This window comes from Macaca mulatta, chromosome 1 (genome assembly GCF_049350105.2).
Source record: "Macaca mulatta isolate MMU2019108-1 chromosome 1, T2T-MMU8v2.0, whole genome shotgun sequence".
NCBI lineage: Eukaryota > Metazoa > Chordata > Mammalia > Primates > Cercopithecidae > Macaca > Macaca mulatta.
In genome coordinates, this window is record NC_133406.1 from 53,952,341 (window position 1) to 53,966,857 (window position 14,517).

The 14,517-nt window shown below is 34.9% G+C and overlaps 1 protein-coding gene across 4 annotated transcripts in view; it reads right to left on the reverse strand.

Annotated features, from left to right (window-relative positions):
• The window catches only part of KCNT2 (potassium sodium-activated channel subfamily T member 2), a 399,597-nt gene that overhangs the window by 124,671 nt on the left and 260,409 nt on the right, over positions 1-14,517 (reverse strand). For all 4 annotated transcript variants that reach the window (XM_015120935.3, XM_015120925.3, XM_015120914.3 and 1 more), the window contains exons 15-17: positions 10,945-11,094; positions 9,017-9,246; positions 2,127-2,340 (exon numbers count right to left, since the gene is read on the reverse strand). In XM_015120935.3, the coding sequence (XP_014976421.1) occupies positions 2,127-2,340; positions 9,017-9,246; positions 10,945-11,094 (594 nt within the window). The remainder of the gene's footprint in view (positions 1-2,126; positions 2,341-9,016; positions 9,247-10,944; positions 11,095-14,517) is intronic.

Consider the following 14,517-nt stretch of genomic DNA (forward strand, 5'->3'; position numbering starts at 1 on the left):
AAAAGTTTGCTAACTCACAGCTTAGAAGATTTTTATTAAAAAAAAAAAATAGTAATGTTAATTTTTACAACATACATTTAAAGCAAAATGCATTATTATGATTTGCTCTATCTGTATTTAGTAGACATAAATGCATAACTGAAAAGGATCAATAACTGAGTTAATTGGTTAAAAACATGGTTTCTGTTGGAATCATGCTTAAAACATTATCAGAGACATTTAGCTTGCTGACTTTTAAAAAACAGCCAACTGCATATTTCGGCTATACTGACTTTCAGAATGAAACTTCTAAAACACAGCAGCATAAATGAAAATTAGGCAACAAAATAAAATTTAGTGAATATTCCCTTACCCAATAAGAGTGTTTGGTTTTAACAAATTTACCTGCTAAGCCATAAAATTTCAGACCTAGTTAAAACTGTTTTATCTTAAAGAAGATATGCAAATCAGTGTTTTCAGGAAATAAACTTCATTGACTGAGAGATAAAATTAGAGGGTAAAATTTTGTAAATTTAGAAGTTGGTAATCTCTGCAATTACTGCAACATCTCTTTCATTTTTCTAGAATTAAAAAAAAATTACCTCTCAATTTTTAAGAAGTGTAAAGAAAGAATTTCAATCGCATTCCAAAACACCGTTTCCTGTGAAGACACTGGTTGCCAAACCTCTCCCTGTTCCCATCCTAGATTCCAAATATATTTGAGGACTCTATCCATTAATTTTTTGGAGAATAGATTTGGTTTTGTGGGTACATCAACTTTTCTTACAATAATTTTTTAAGTGGGAGAAATTAGAACAAAGAATATTTTCAAGCATCAATGATATTTAAGTTCTTTTTAGTTCAATTCAATATTACTTAAAGATACTGGAAGAAATGTTAGAGATTATATTACCAATGCCACTAATAACCATACTACCATACTACGACTAATAGTAATTAATAGTAATTGAATACTTACTCTGCACAAAACATTGATTTGGCATAAGCACTTGTTCTCTATTACCTCAAGTAATCACTTCATAGCTTTATGAAGTAGTAATTACACTGAGTTTACAGGTGAATTATTGGCCAGTTTTTTTGTTTTGTTTTGTTTTGTTTTGTTTTGTTTTGTTTTGTTTGACAGAGTCTTACACTGTCACCCTGGCTAGACTGTAGTGGCAGGATCTCAGCTGACTGCAACCTCCACCTCCTGAGTTCAAGGGATTCTCCTGTCTCAGCCTTCCAAGTAGGTGGGATTATAGGCATGCACCACCACTCCTAGCTAATTTATATATTTTTAGTAGAGATGGAGTTTCACCATGTTGGTCAGGCTGGTCTCAATCTCGTGACCTCAAATGATCCACCCATCTCAGTCTCCCAAAGTGCTGGGATTACAGGTGTGAGCCACTGTGCCCAGCCGCCAGTGTTTTGTTGTTTTTTTTTTTAATTAAAGTCACTTGTACATAACCAATATCAAATGGAACTGGCATGGCAAACAATGTCCTTAGGACTCCACAGTCAAGGCTGTGGACTGCTGTGTTTTCCTGAAGAATCACAATTTAATATGTGGAATAAGACCTGTAAACAAACTCTACTGCAGGCTACAATGTGATTAATACTATATAGATTGATACTCTATTATTATTGAAGCTTAGAAAAGGGAAACAGTACTCCTTTTTAACATACATTTAAAATATTAATTAATGCATAGTGTATGAAAGTGCTGAACGCTGAGATAAGTAAGAAAAGCTTAATGGAGGGGGCTGCATTTTCATTTCATTGAATAATTGAACTTCAATACGAATGTGTAATAAAGTAAATTCAAAGTATAAAGTACAATATGCTATAAAAAGCATACAATTATGAAAATGAAGTTTATATCTTGAGAACACTGATTTATATCTTTTTTTCCTTCTTGAGAATAAAACATTAAGAGCAAAAAGAGACTGGAAATATATATTGAAGCCAGAAACTTGAGATACTGGCTACTAGCAGTGTGTTTTGGTAGAAGTATATAGGAATGATACTATGATGTTCAGAAGGAAAGATCATTAGCTCCTTACCTAGTGGGAAGGCACCTAAAGAAAATACTTAAAGACATTAGCACAAAGCCCAGTAATCTTACTCCTCAGAGGATCTGAACATACTCTAAATTTGAAGAAATTTCTTCATCTGGCGTAGTTTCATCTTCTGATTGGTCACTTAGAAGATCACATGTTTGAATTGATGATGTATCTGCAACCTCTAAAACGGGAGCAATGCTAGGTCTTCTTACTTCTTTGCTTCCCTCTGTAGGAAGAGACAGGGTAGGGCCACTTGCTGATCTACAGCTTGTGTCTTGCAAGTCTATAGCCACGGTACCTAAAACAATAAAACATGAAAATTTATCAAGGCGTTTGCCATATTGATCACTAGTGTTGAAGGTTAAATGAAATATGAAATATAATGAACATAATCAAGATATATATATATATACACACACACCACACACACAGATATATATATACACACACACATTTATGTGTGTGTAATTTTAGTTCTAATAGCTAAGTATTTCTTTTGCATGCAGGCATTTTCCTGGACAAAAAAATCTCTATTTGCACAAAAGTGTATTTGCAGAGTGTTGCTCTACATCATGAAACATAAGATTTGTAAAATCCTGAAGTATATAAAAACTTAAAGTGAAAAAGTACATCCTGATGTTTCAATTTATATTTATTTAAAATGTATTATTTTGTTGTTGACCATGTCCATTTTGCGAATGTTTCATTATGTCTTCCCCCCTTTTCTTTTTCTTTCCTTTCCTTTTCTTTTTTTTTTTTTTTTTTTTTCTTCCTTTTTGAAGACAGAGTATCACTCAATCCTGCAGGCTGGAGTGTAGTGGCACAATCTCGTCTCACTGCAACCTCTGCCTCCCGGGTTCAAGAGTTCCCTTTTCTATCGAGTTATCTTTTTGTAATTGATTTGTGACCACTTTTTAAAATATCGGAACTACTAATGGGTTACACTTATTTTTTATTAAATGAATATTTATTGAGTGCCACATAAGGGGAGCACTGTTCCAGGTACTTGAGATCTGTAGAGAAGACAAAAAGTTTCTACAAGATGAAAGCTGTATGTAGCAAGTAGACCAATAAATGGATAATTGTAGATAATGATCAGTAGCATGCAGGGAGAGGAATGGAATTTTTATTTGGTAGGAAAGAAGGCCACTGTGAAGCTAGGACATTTGATTTTTGACCTGAAATACAATAAGGAACACACAAGTCATGGAAATACCTGGAGGTAGAAAGAATGGCAACCCCAAGCCCAAGTGGCTTAAGGTTATTGAATAGTTGAGGCACTCAAGGCATAGAAGGAGGAAGAAGCAATTCCCTTTGTGAATTTTATTGAAATTTACAAATTAATTTTAATATCCATTTATGAAAAATTGAGGTTCCTCTCCTTCTGGAGAAAATAATGATGAAAGACATCATATTTCATAATTACTCATTTCATTTATGCACTCAGTGGCACCTGGTCATCCTTCTAAAAGTTGTTAGTCTTTGTCCCATTCTTTGAAACAATTACAGTCATGCATTGCTTAAAAGGGGGGATATGTTCTGAGAAATCTATCATTTGGTGATTTCTTCAATATTCAAACATCATAGAGTATACTTACACAAACCTAGAGGAGGTAGCACTAGGCTATATGGTGCATAGGCTGTATGGTATAGCCTATTACTATTTGGTATAGGTATAGCCTACTGCCCCTAGGCTATATGGTATAGCCTACTGCTCCTAGACTGCAAATCTGTACAGCATGTTTCTATACTGAGTGGTGCAGTCAATTCTAACACAATGGTAATCTCAATATAGAAAAGGTACAGTAAAAATATGGTATTACAATCTTATGAGACCAACATTGTATATGTCATCCATCATTGACTGAATTGTCTTTATGCAGCACACGACTATTTAAAATTCCTCTTTCCTCAAATCTCTGACCTTCCAACCTTCTTCCTCATTATAATAACATGAACTGAAGAAATGTTTACCTTATCTCAGCCCTTCACTTCCATAGTAGTTTATTAGACCTTGTTATACCCAATAAAAACAATGTTGCACACATTTTTATACATTCACTCTTTGACCACCACTATTTCTTGTTTGTTCAGGTCACTCTCACTGATTTTCCAACACTAGCTATGATTTACCAAGATGGAATTTCAATTCTACTAATGATACCAGAGTTTGTCTCTCTCATTCCCTCGATGTTTTCTCTTCTCTTCTTACCTATCTTAAATTCCATGTGTAAGCATTATGATTTATTTTCTTGCATATACCCTTGGATCCCTTGATACATTTTTTATTCATTCCACCCTCTTGACAAAATAGAACCCTGGTTAAGTTAAACTCTCCATGTTCCCCATATCTATACCTATGCAACTGAATACACCCGGACAGTTTAGCTCTTGCATCATTAGTAGTTTCTCCACAATGTCTGTCCTGATTTTTGGCAGTTTCACCATACACATAGACGATTCTTCCAACATTGCAGACTCAGCTCCTTGTCCTGCTCTCTAGTAATGGCTTTCTTTTTACTATCACTCTTCAGTCATTCACGCTCATGGTCACACCTTAGCTTTTGTAATTATTACTTGCTGCACATCATCTCTCCTTCTGGCATCTCACTCTTTGACACCTGTACCTTGACTTTCCAGCTCTTTCCCTCTTGATTTTCATTGGAATTAGAATTAATTAATCCACTATCCTTTCAGTCTTTTTTTAACCAAAATACATCTTTTCACTTCTTTACTTAAATTAAGTTCCATGGCCTATAATTACATACAATCTATTATACAAACCCTCAATCTCTGTGCCTTTCTTACTTGCTTGTACTTTCAACACAAGCTACAATTCCATTAATTTTCTCCGTTTTGCAGTGAGACGTTTTAAGAGCTGTCCAGACCTATGGTTTCTAATTTATCTTCTACCATTCTTTCCCAAGTGCACTCCAATCTAGCATTGTCCACCACCACTCCATTGAAACAACTCTTATGAGGGTGAACAATGATCATTGCATTGCTAAAGTCAATTGACACTTCTCAGTCCTTACATTATATTACCCATTGGTAACATTTGACATGGCTTACCATGGTGTTCTCTTGATGCACTTAGCTCACTTGGATTCCAGGACACCAGACTCATTGGGTTTTCCTACTATCCTGCCAGTAGCTCCTCTTTGGTCTCCTTTGCCGGTTTCTTCTCATCCCCCTGATACTTAATCTTAGTATACTGCAGAGGTCTGTTCTTTGTCTTTTATTTTTTTCCTGCCTGTACTTATTTCCTCAATGACTTCATTCAGTCTTATGGCTTTAAATGTATACATAAGCTCAGAAATAAAAAATTTACTTTTTCAGCCTCTCTCTCTTTCCTGAAATCTAGACTCTTACATCTAACCTCCTGTTAGACATCTTCAAGGTGTTCCAAAATACTCTTTTATCTTCCCTGGACCTCCCCCGCTCTGCCAAAACCTGCATTCCCCCTAGGCTTTCCTCTCAATTTATGACCATCCCCTTTCTCCAGTTGCTTAATCCAAAAACCTTATGTTTATTCACACTTCTCTTTTTCTCACAGTTCAATTTCATTTGTTAAGGAATCCTGATTATCCTAAAGTACATCCAGAATTTTCTCCTTCTTACTACTTCCACTTGAAAATAGTCTGATCCTTGCTCCAAACCATTTGTTTTCAACAGCAGCCTGAGTTGAGTACGAAAACAAGTCAGCAGAGGTGAGATCAGGTCAATGGCTCTGCATAAAACCTCGCAATAATTCCCACTTCACTGAGGGTAGAAGCTGCAATCCTCATATGGACTTAAATAATCCTTACAGGATCTGGCCTCTTTCTACTTGTTCCTCCTCATCTCCTACTAGTCTTCCAGCATTTACTGTGCTTGAGGCACAAGGGCCCTTTTACTGTTCCTGGGGCACCCCAGCCAGGCTCCCACTTTAGGGCCTTTGTGCCAGCTGTTATCTCTGCCAGGAATGCTCTTTCTCCAGACCTCCACAGGACTAATTCCTCATTTCCTTCAGGTATCTGCTCAAACATCACCTTCTGGCCTACTAGCCACTTCATTTAAAACTCCGCTTCTCCCACAATTAATTATCTCCTATACTAGCTCTGTTTCCTTCTTTTAGTTTTTCCTTTATAACTTATAACCCACTAACATATTAAGTAATATATTTATTTTTTATATATACTTTGCTTATTGCCTGTCTTCTCCATAATAGAATGTAAGCTCTATGAATGAAGGATCTTTGTTTGTTTCTTCACTAACGTTTTATCACAAATACTTACGAGAGTTCTTGGTACATGTTAGGTACTCAATAAATACCTTTTTGGGTACATATTAGGCACACAATAAGTACTTTTTGAATACATTAAAAAATGAATATTGCTACTGTAGAATAAACATATGTAAATGACAAATAGGATTACCTAAGAAAGTCTAGGTAGAACCATTGTGTTTGGAGGGAGTGATATTTACTTAGGCAATGTTGGGGTGTGAGGAATAGCTCCTGCCAGAGGAAACTTAATGTTTTAAGGCCCATTGGTGAAAAAAAAATGAGTGAAGACTGAAAGAAAGTGAGTATGTTTGGAGCTTAGGAGAGCAGCGAAGGTGTGGTAAAATGTGGGGCTAGAAAAGTCAGAAAATATCATTAATAAAAAGCCTATAAAGAAAATGACTAAGTAATTTATTTTCTAAACTAGGATACTGCAGAGTAAAAGAGGGTTCTTTTAATAATTACATCAGGACAATTATATACACTGGAACAATCCTAAGAAACTGGAACATTCTTAAGAAAACTAGGTTTGCATAATGCAAACAAGAACTTAAGAAAACTAGGATTGCATAATGCAAACAAGAACTTATAAACCTACTGATAAGTTAAGTCACACTATAGAATTTAGACTTTTTTTCCAATGGGTAGTATAAAGCAGGTGATTTATTCAGTAAAATATTATCAAAATTGTATTTAAATTTTTTTACTCTGGTGGCAGGGTGGAGAATTGAGTGTAGGGTGGCAAGGCTGGAGACATGGAAAGAAGACAAGGTTGTTGATCCTGCAGTTCAGGGAGAGGAGGATGGAGGCACAGACCACGATGATGTTGGTGGTGGACATGGAAAAAAAACTGAATGATTCTAGGGGCTATCTACTGGTCAGATTTCATAGAATTTGGTTAACTATGAGGTATGAGAAGAGCGGGTGTTGAAAAGTCAAAATTGTGACTTTATAAATCAAAGGATAATGTTGTCATCTGTTTTTTAGAAGAAAAAAAGGAGGAGAAGGAGAAAATGGTGTTGAATGAGAGTGTAGAGATCAGTTTAATTTGAATATGCTGTGCTAGTTTTTCCCGCAATACTCAAATAGAAATAACCAGTAGACAGTTCCTGTTGCTGTAAATAGATGTTGAGTTAATGCTTTAGGTAAAGGAATAATCAGTTTTTGGACAACTGAATCCATGAGAACAGACGTGACCACACAAGGAAAATGAATGTGCACAATGCAGAAAACAAGTCATTAGAGTGTTTCAGGAAGAACATGGTCAATATTCTTGTCATATACTGTGAAGGCAATCATTAGATTTAGTGACAAAGAGGAGAGTGGTGATCTTGCCTGAATAGTTTCAGTGATATGACTGCAGGTGTCAGATTGAACTGGATAGAATCATGGATATAGGACAACAATAAAATCTAAAGTCTGCCACTAAACACAACACTTTGGAGAAATTTGTCTCTGAAGTTGTTATCACAGAAGGTTCAAAATTACATGTGTATGGTGCACACAGAGATATGAAGACACACACACACACACACAGAGAGAGAGAGAGAGAGAGAGAGAGAGAGAGAGAGAGAGAAAGGGAGAGAGAGAGACAGAGAGAGAGACAGAGAGAGAGAGAGACCAGCCAGTGATTCTGAATAGAAAATGAAGTTAGGTAATGAGGATAGATTACAGAGTAAAGTCTCTGAGGAGGAACAAGAGCATGGTTCATGGAATAAATGAATGTATCAGTATGTTAAAAAGGGCACATTTTCCTTGTGACAGATACTAAACGTTTGTAGGTTTGTAGATAGTTTGGTAGCCAAACCGTAAGGAAATTCGTATTTGCATGAAGATTTTTTTTATTTTATCTTTTTTCTTCTGTGTCATAGAAGCCAAGTTCAATGGTGAGAATGAGGTGGAGATGGAAAGAGAATTTTGAGAAAATGAAGAATATTTGAAATAACCTTTGCTGATGATAATTACAAAGAGAACTTAAAAAAGAAATATAAAAGTGTATGAAGCTGGCCGGGCGCGGTGGCTCATGCCTGTAATTCCAGCACTTTGGGAGGCCCAGGCGGGCGGATCACGAGCTCAGGAGATCGACACCATCCTGACTAACACAGTGAAACCCCATCTCTATTAAAAAAAAAAAACACACACACACACAAAAACAGCTGGGCGTGGTGGCGGGTGCCTGTAGTCCCAGCTACTGGGGAGGCTGAGGCAGGAGAATGGCGTGAACCCGGGAGGCGGAGCTTGAGGTGAGCCGAGATTGTGCCACTGCACTTCAGCCTGGGCTACAGAGTGAGACTCCGTCTCAAAAAAAGAAAAAAAAAAGTGTATGGAGCTTATGGGAAATATAAAATGATTGTTGGTTGTGTTTGTGTAATATCTTAGATTTTTTTTTTTTTTTTTTTTTTTTTTTGGACACAGGGTCTTTCTATGTTGCCTAGGCTGTTCTCAAACTCCTGCCTCAAAAATTCTTCCATCTCAGCCTCTGCAATAGGTGGTATTATAGGCCCATGCCACCACAGTAGGCTAATATCTTATTGTTTAAAAAATTCACAACTTAGAAATGTTCTGTATACCTAATTATACCGAGTTTGCAAAATGCAGCATGCTTCAAATTTGCTTTAAACTTTTAACAAAAATCGAAACACATTTGTATCTATCATTATTTTTTATTTTAGGAATAAATTAATGATATTTTCAATTCATTTTTACTTACCCATGCTGGCAATTATGCTATGTACAGGTAATCTGGAAGGTCCATGATAAAATGACCTGGACACATTGCTTTTTCTTTGCTGGTCTTGGTTTTTAAATGCTGAATTCTCTTCTTTGGTAATATTAATATAAAAACATATGTCTGTAGAATTCATAATATATCGAGGACCTGGATTCAGCAAAATGTTTTTATTATCCTCCCTCCTAACACCAATCAAGCAGACGCCAAACCTTAATTTAAAAAAAAAAAAAAAGAGTTTGTAAGAAAATTAGTAAATGATTATTAAGACCGAGGAAAATAAAAGTTTTAAATCATAGCATTTTGAAGTTTGAAATGATCCTAGAAGTTCAAGATCCTCATTTTTACAGAAAAAAACTATGTGCTTAGTGTGTTGTAAAACGAATTTAGCTGATTATGACCACTATAAATTTACATTTTAATGAAAATGAATGGAAGAACATAAGCAACATGAGTGCATGTATACACTAAGGGCAATATTATTCTGCAAATTTTTACAACAATTTTACTTTGGTCAAAAAACATAAACAGCATTTCTTACTTTGGTAAAAAAATAAAATAAAAAGCTTAAAACTGTTGGCCAAAGGAAAGAAACTTACCCGTGATCACCTAAAAGAGAACCAGGGTCCCTGAATTTATCATAGTTGGTTTACTTTAAATTTTAGGAAAAAATTTATACATTTTTAAACAGTCTAAAATAGGTATGCACTTAGTCAGAAAAATATAGCAATCTTTAAATGTAACAGGATCCTCAAAAAATGTCTTATGTATTTTGGGGGGCTTCCTGAAAGCACAAATTATCCTGAATCTTTTTATTTCAACATGCCTTAAAGTGTTACAAATTAAATCAAGTTTAAAGATATTTTTAAGCAATAAAAGTATATGTATCAATAGAATTACATTGAGAAGTAAAGTAGAATACAGAAGCTCCTTGATTTATGATAAAGTTATACCTTGATAAACCCAGCATAAGTTGAAAATATTATTAAATAAAAAATGCTTTTTATACAGCTAGCCTAACAAATATCATAGTTTTAACCTAGCCAACCTTAAAGATACTCATAACACTTAACGTTGCCTACAGTTGGGCAAAATCATCTAATACCAAGCCTGTTTTATGATAAAGTGTTAAATATCTTACGTAATTTATTGAATATTCTATTGAAAGTGAAAAATAGAATGATTGTATGGATACAGGAAGTATGGTTTCTTCCAAATGGCTATGGTTTTGTACTATCATGGTCAAAAAATCATAAGTCAAAGCATCATAAGTTGGGGGTTCCTGTACATTACAAAATAGATTAGTAGACTATATAGGTATATTGTAAATCCTCCAAAATGTGTTACATTAAAACATTTAATACAGACAATATGTTATTTTCATTATATACATACATTTTTATTTCTTAAGTAAATCCTTTTTTTTTTTTTTTCTAAAAAGGAAAAGCAAAAAAAGTTCTACGTTTAAATTGGAAGGTAGTTTTATTTATTTTTTAACTTATTTCTCAGGTCAAAACAAGGGCCACCATCAGAGATTTTTTTTTTTAAATGTATAGTTTTTAGAAATATTAGTGTTATTTTGTTTTGGTTCATAATCAACATCTTAAAATTCAGGTCTGTGAAGAAGATTTTCATGTGTTTGTAAATTCTTAATGGATTAAAATATTTTAAAAAGACTTTAAAAGTTGCTAAATGAAATATTCCTAATAAATTATAATTTACTCCTGACAGTCTTATAGAGACCATACAGCCACCAGGGTTCAAATGTTTCAACATTGGGTAATATTGTGACAAAAATTTCGGAATGCCTAAACACATGAGCACAATATGCATTCTATTTTTGAAAACAGTTTCCACATGGTATGCTTGACTGATTGATATTTTAATTTTTCTCTGAGGCAGAGACATACTTTTTGTGTGCATGGAAAGAGGCATATGTAAAACTCTTTCCTTCATATTCAGCAAAAAATGTACTTTCTTCCAAAACAATGTGGTAGACTTCATTCCCAGAGCATCTACCGTACATCTTCTGCCATTGTTCTGGCGATTGCTGGCCTTCTCTGCAACACAAGCACACACACATACACACACACAAAAAGAAAACACAGTGAATGTGGTTAAAAAACAGTTGTCATAGAGCTGTTTCTCAACTGTATAAGAACTGGCAAGCACAATCCAAAGCAGCAGCTGAGTAATGCTTTGAACTCTGAAGATGACATTATATGCAAGAGTTTCTACCAAAAATTTGAAATTAATAGTGTGTGTGTGTATATATATATATATATATATATATATATATATGATTGAGAAATGGCAGTTTTCTAGAAAGTGGGAGCTTTTCAAGATCCAGCTAATGAAGAGCTTTACTCTCATAATGAATCATTGAGATACAGGACTTAACTTTCAGTCTCTCTTTATACATATCCTATTATGCATATATTCTAAAATTTATTGTACAGTCTCCATAATATGGCCAAGGTTATCTTACCTATGATACTTGCGTGGCTGCTGTAGGTATTTTATTTTGCTTTATACCTAAAATTACAAATGTATCTCAATTTATCAATTTGATTTTATAGAATATCTACCTTTATTTTTTGTTCATATCATAGCAATAACTTTCTTCCAATTCTATAGCAGTCAAGAAAAGACAGTTTTCTGTGATAAATATAAGGGTCTCTCCCACTAACTGAATATTTTTGTAACCACCAAATTCATGTTGGAATCCTAATCCCATTATTAAGGTATTTGGGGGTGGGGCCTTTGAGAGGCAATTAGGTCATGAGGGTAGAGCCCTCAGGAATGGAATTAGTGCATTTTAAAAAGATGCTAAAGAGCTATCTTCCCTCCATGTGAGAATACAAGTCAGCTGTTTAAAACTCAGAAGGCGGCCCTCACCAGCACTGAATCATGTTGGCACCTAGATCTTGGATTTCCAGCCTCCAGAACTGTAAGAAATGAATTTCTGTTGTTTATAAAATGCCCAAGCTGTGGTAATTTGTAATAACAGCCTGAACTGACTAAATCTCCAAAAGACATCCCACAAAAGTATTTTTACAAAAAAGATAAGTTTACCACAAAAAGTGCAATGTCTTTTGTTCTGGAACATTCTGCACTGCCCGCCTAACTCAGTGGCTTTAGAAATATATTAAAAATTCAATTTATGAAAAATTTATAATGGATATATAAGTAGCTTATTTCTCATTTTATATAATAAATTAATTTGCCTTTGCTGAATGAAGCTTATGAACTCTACAAAAAAGCACAGTTTAGAAGCAATATGATACATATATAAAAATCAAAATAATTTATCATAATCTCTAATAGATTCTTAATGGATCAAAAACAGATCACAAGGCATTACAGCCATGTTTAGGACTTTAAAAGCCATTTTGAACTGAGTATTTTCTAAAGGGTTTATTAGGAAGGTAACATTTATCAATATTTTCAAATTGTCAATAAGCTTTAAAAAATATCTATTTTCTAAGTATGCCTCATTTCTGCCTCATTCCTTCTTAAGTATGCTTAAAGAGTTAAGAGCCTGGGCCCTGGAGTTTGATTGTCTAATCAGAGTCCCAACTCTATACACTCTATAATCTTATTTGTTTTTTTGTTTGTTTTTTGAGATGGAGTCTTGCTTTGTCATCAGGCTGGAGAACAATGGCACGATCTCAGCTCACTGCAACCTCTCCCTCCTGGGTTCAAGCGATTCTCCTGCCTCAGCTTCCCGAGTAGCTGGGATTACAGGCACCTGCCACCATGCCCGGCTAATTTTTATATTTTTTAGTAGAGATGGGATTTCACCATGCTGGCCAGGCTGGTCTTGACCTCCCGACCTCAGGCAATCCACCCGCGTGGGCCTCCCAAAGTGCTAGGATTACAGGCTTGAGCCATTGGCCCTGGCCAAACTCTACAATCTTTTGTGAGTTATTTAACTTTTCAGTGATTATCTTTTCAGTGAAAAACAGTATCAGCTTCATTGGGTTAGATAACATGAGGTAATACAAAGAACTCATTTGGGAGATGTTGGGATCAGAGAAAACATGCAGTAAATGTAAGCTGCCAATATTACTCTGATGTTACATCTTCCTTATTGCTAAATTCCAGAGCCATTTTAAATAAACCTAGTCGACTTACTAAACAATAATGCTTTTAAAACCTGTACCCATTCTTCCATAACGTTAATGTATTTTTGAAAATAGGAAAACAATATAAAACAGTTTTGATTTTTGATTGCATATGACTACATCTAGCTACTACTTCCTAAGAATGATTGTCCCTGGTGGAAAAAAATGTTCCCTTTGGCAAACAAAAATAAAGTTATTTTTGTTATGTACCACATTACTATTTGGCAAGATGATACTTGGCAAGAACAGAATCTATCTGAAAGGCTGAAAATGTATGAGATGGTGCTGGTAATTCATCAGTATTTGTTTGAGATTCAAAAGCCAGCATGAGGTCAACTAATTGTCATGCAAGGGTACTAAAAGCTATTCAAGAGAATTAGAACTCTAATTCCAGAAGCTGACAGGGGAACACAATGTGGTAACTTGGAAGGGAACAGAAAGGGATGGAATCGGACAAAGACAGTTCAGATAAATTTTCTTAAATAATTTGCTTATTGCCTTGCTATTTTATACTGGCACATTGCCCCTCAGGCAGCATCATTTTTTAGGATGTCATTTTGTTGGAATTTTTTTTCTTTATGATTTCTTCAAAACCTCTAATAGTTAACCTTGAATCTCTAAATTCATCTAATTTTCAATATACACATTTTGTTATTTTCAGCTCATGTTATTTGCTTGAGAAATGCTAGACATCAATATAACATGTAATGCTGGTGTGTATATCCAGTCTGCACTCATTAACTAAAACACAAAATATTTATTGAGCACCTGTGAAATGTCAGGAAAGGCTTTAGATTCAAAGGTTAGAGCAGTTAACAAAAAAGGTAAAAATGTCTTGTCTCATAGAATCACTAGTAAGAGAAGGCCAACAATAAACAAGAAAAAGCAAATTGTGTTGTGTTTAGAGATGATAATGGTGGGGAGAAAAATAAAGCAGGAAGGGAGCTAACATTTTAGCAGGTAGAATAAAATGTAAATAGTGTGACTGGGGAAAATATGATATTTGAGTAAAAATCTTGAAGAAGGCAAGAGAGGTCTTGGAGAACACCATTACAGCCAGAAGGAGTTACAAGCACTTCCCTGAGACAGAGTTAATGCTTGATGTGGCTAAGGAAGAGCAGGGAAGCGAGTTTAGCTGGAATTCAGGGAGGGGGAGAAAATGGGTCCACAAGTAAGTAAATGGGAGGAGGGATCATGTAGGACTTTATAAATAGTTGTACTATGGCTTTGACCTTTCATTGGGATGACTTGGCAATCATCGGAGATTTTTTAAGACTAGTACAAAAGGTCCGATTCATATTTTATAAAATCCCTTTGGTCATTGTGTTGAAAACAGACTGAAGAAGGGACAATGAT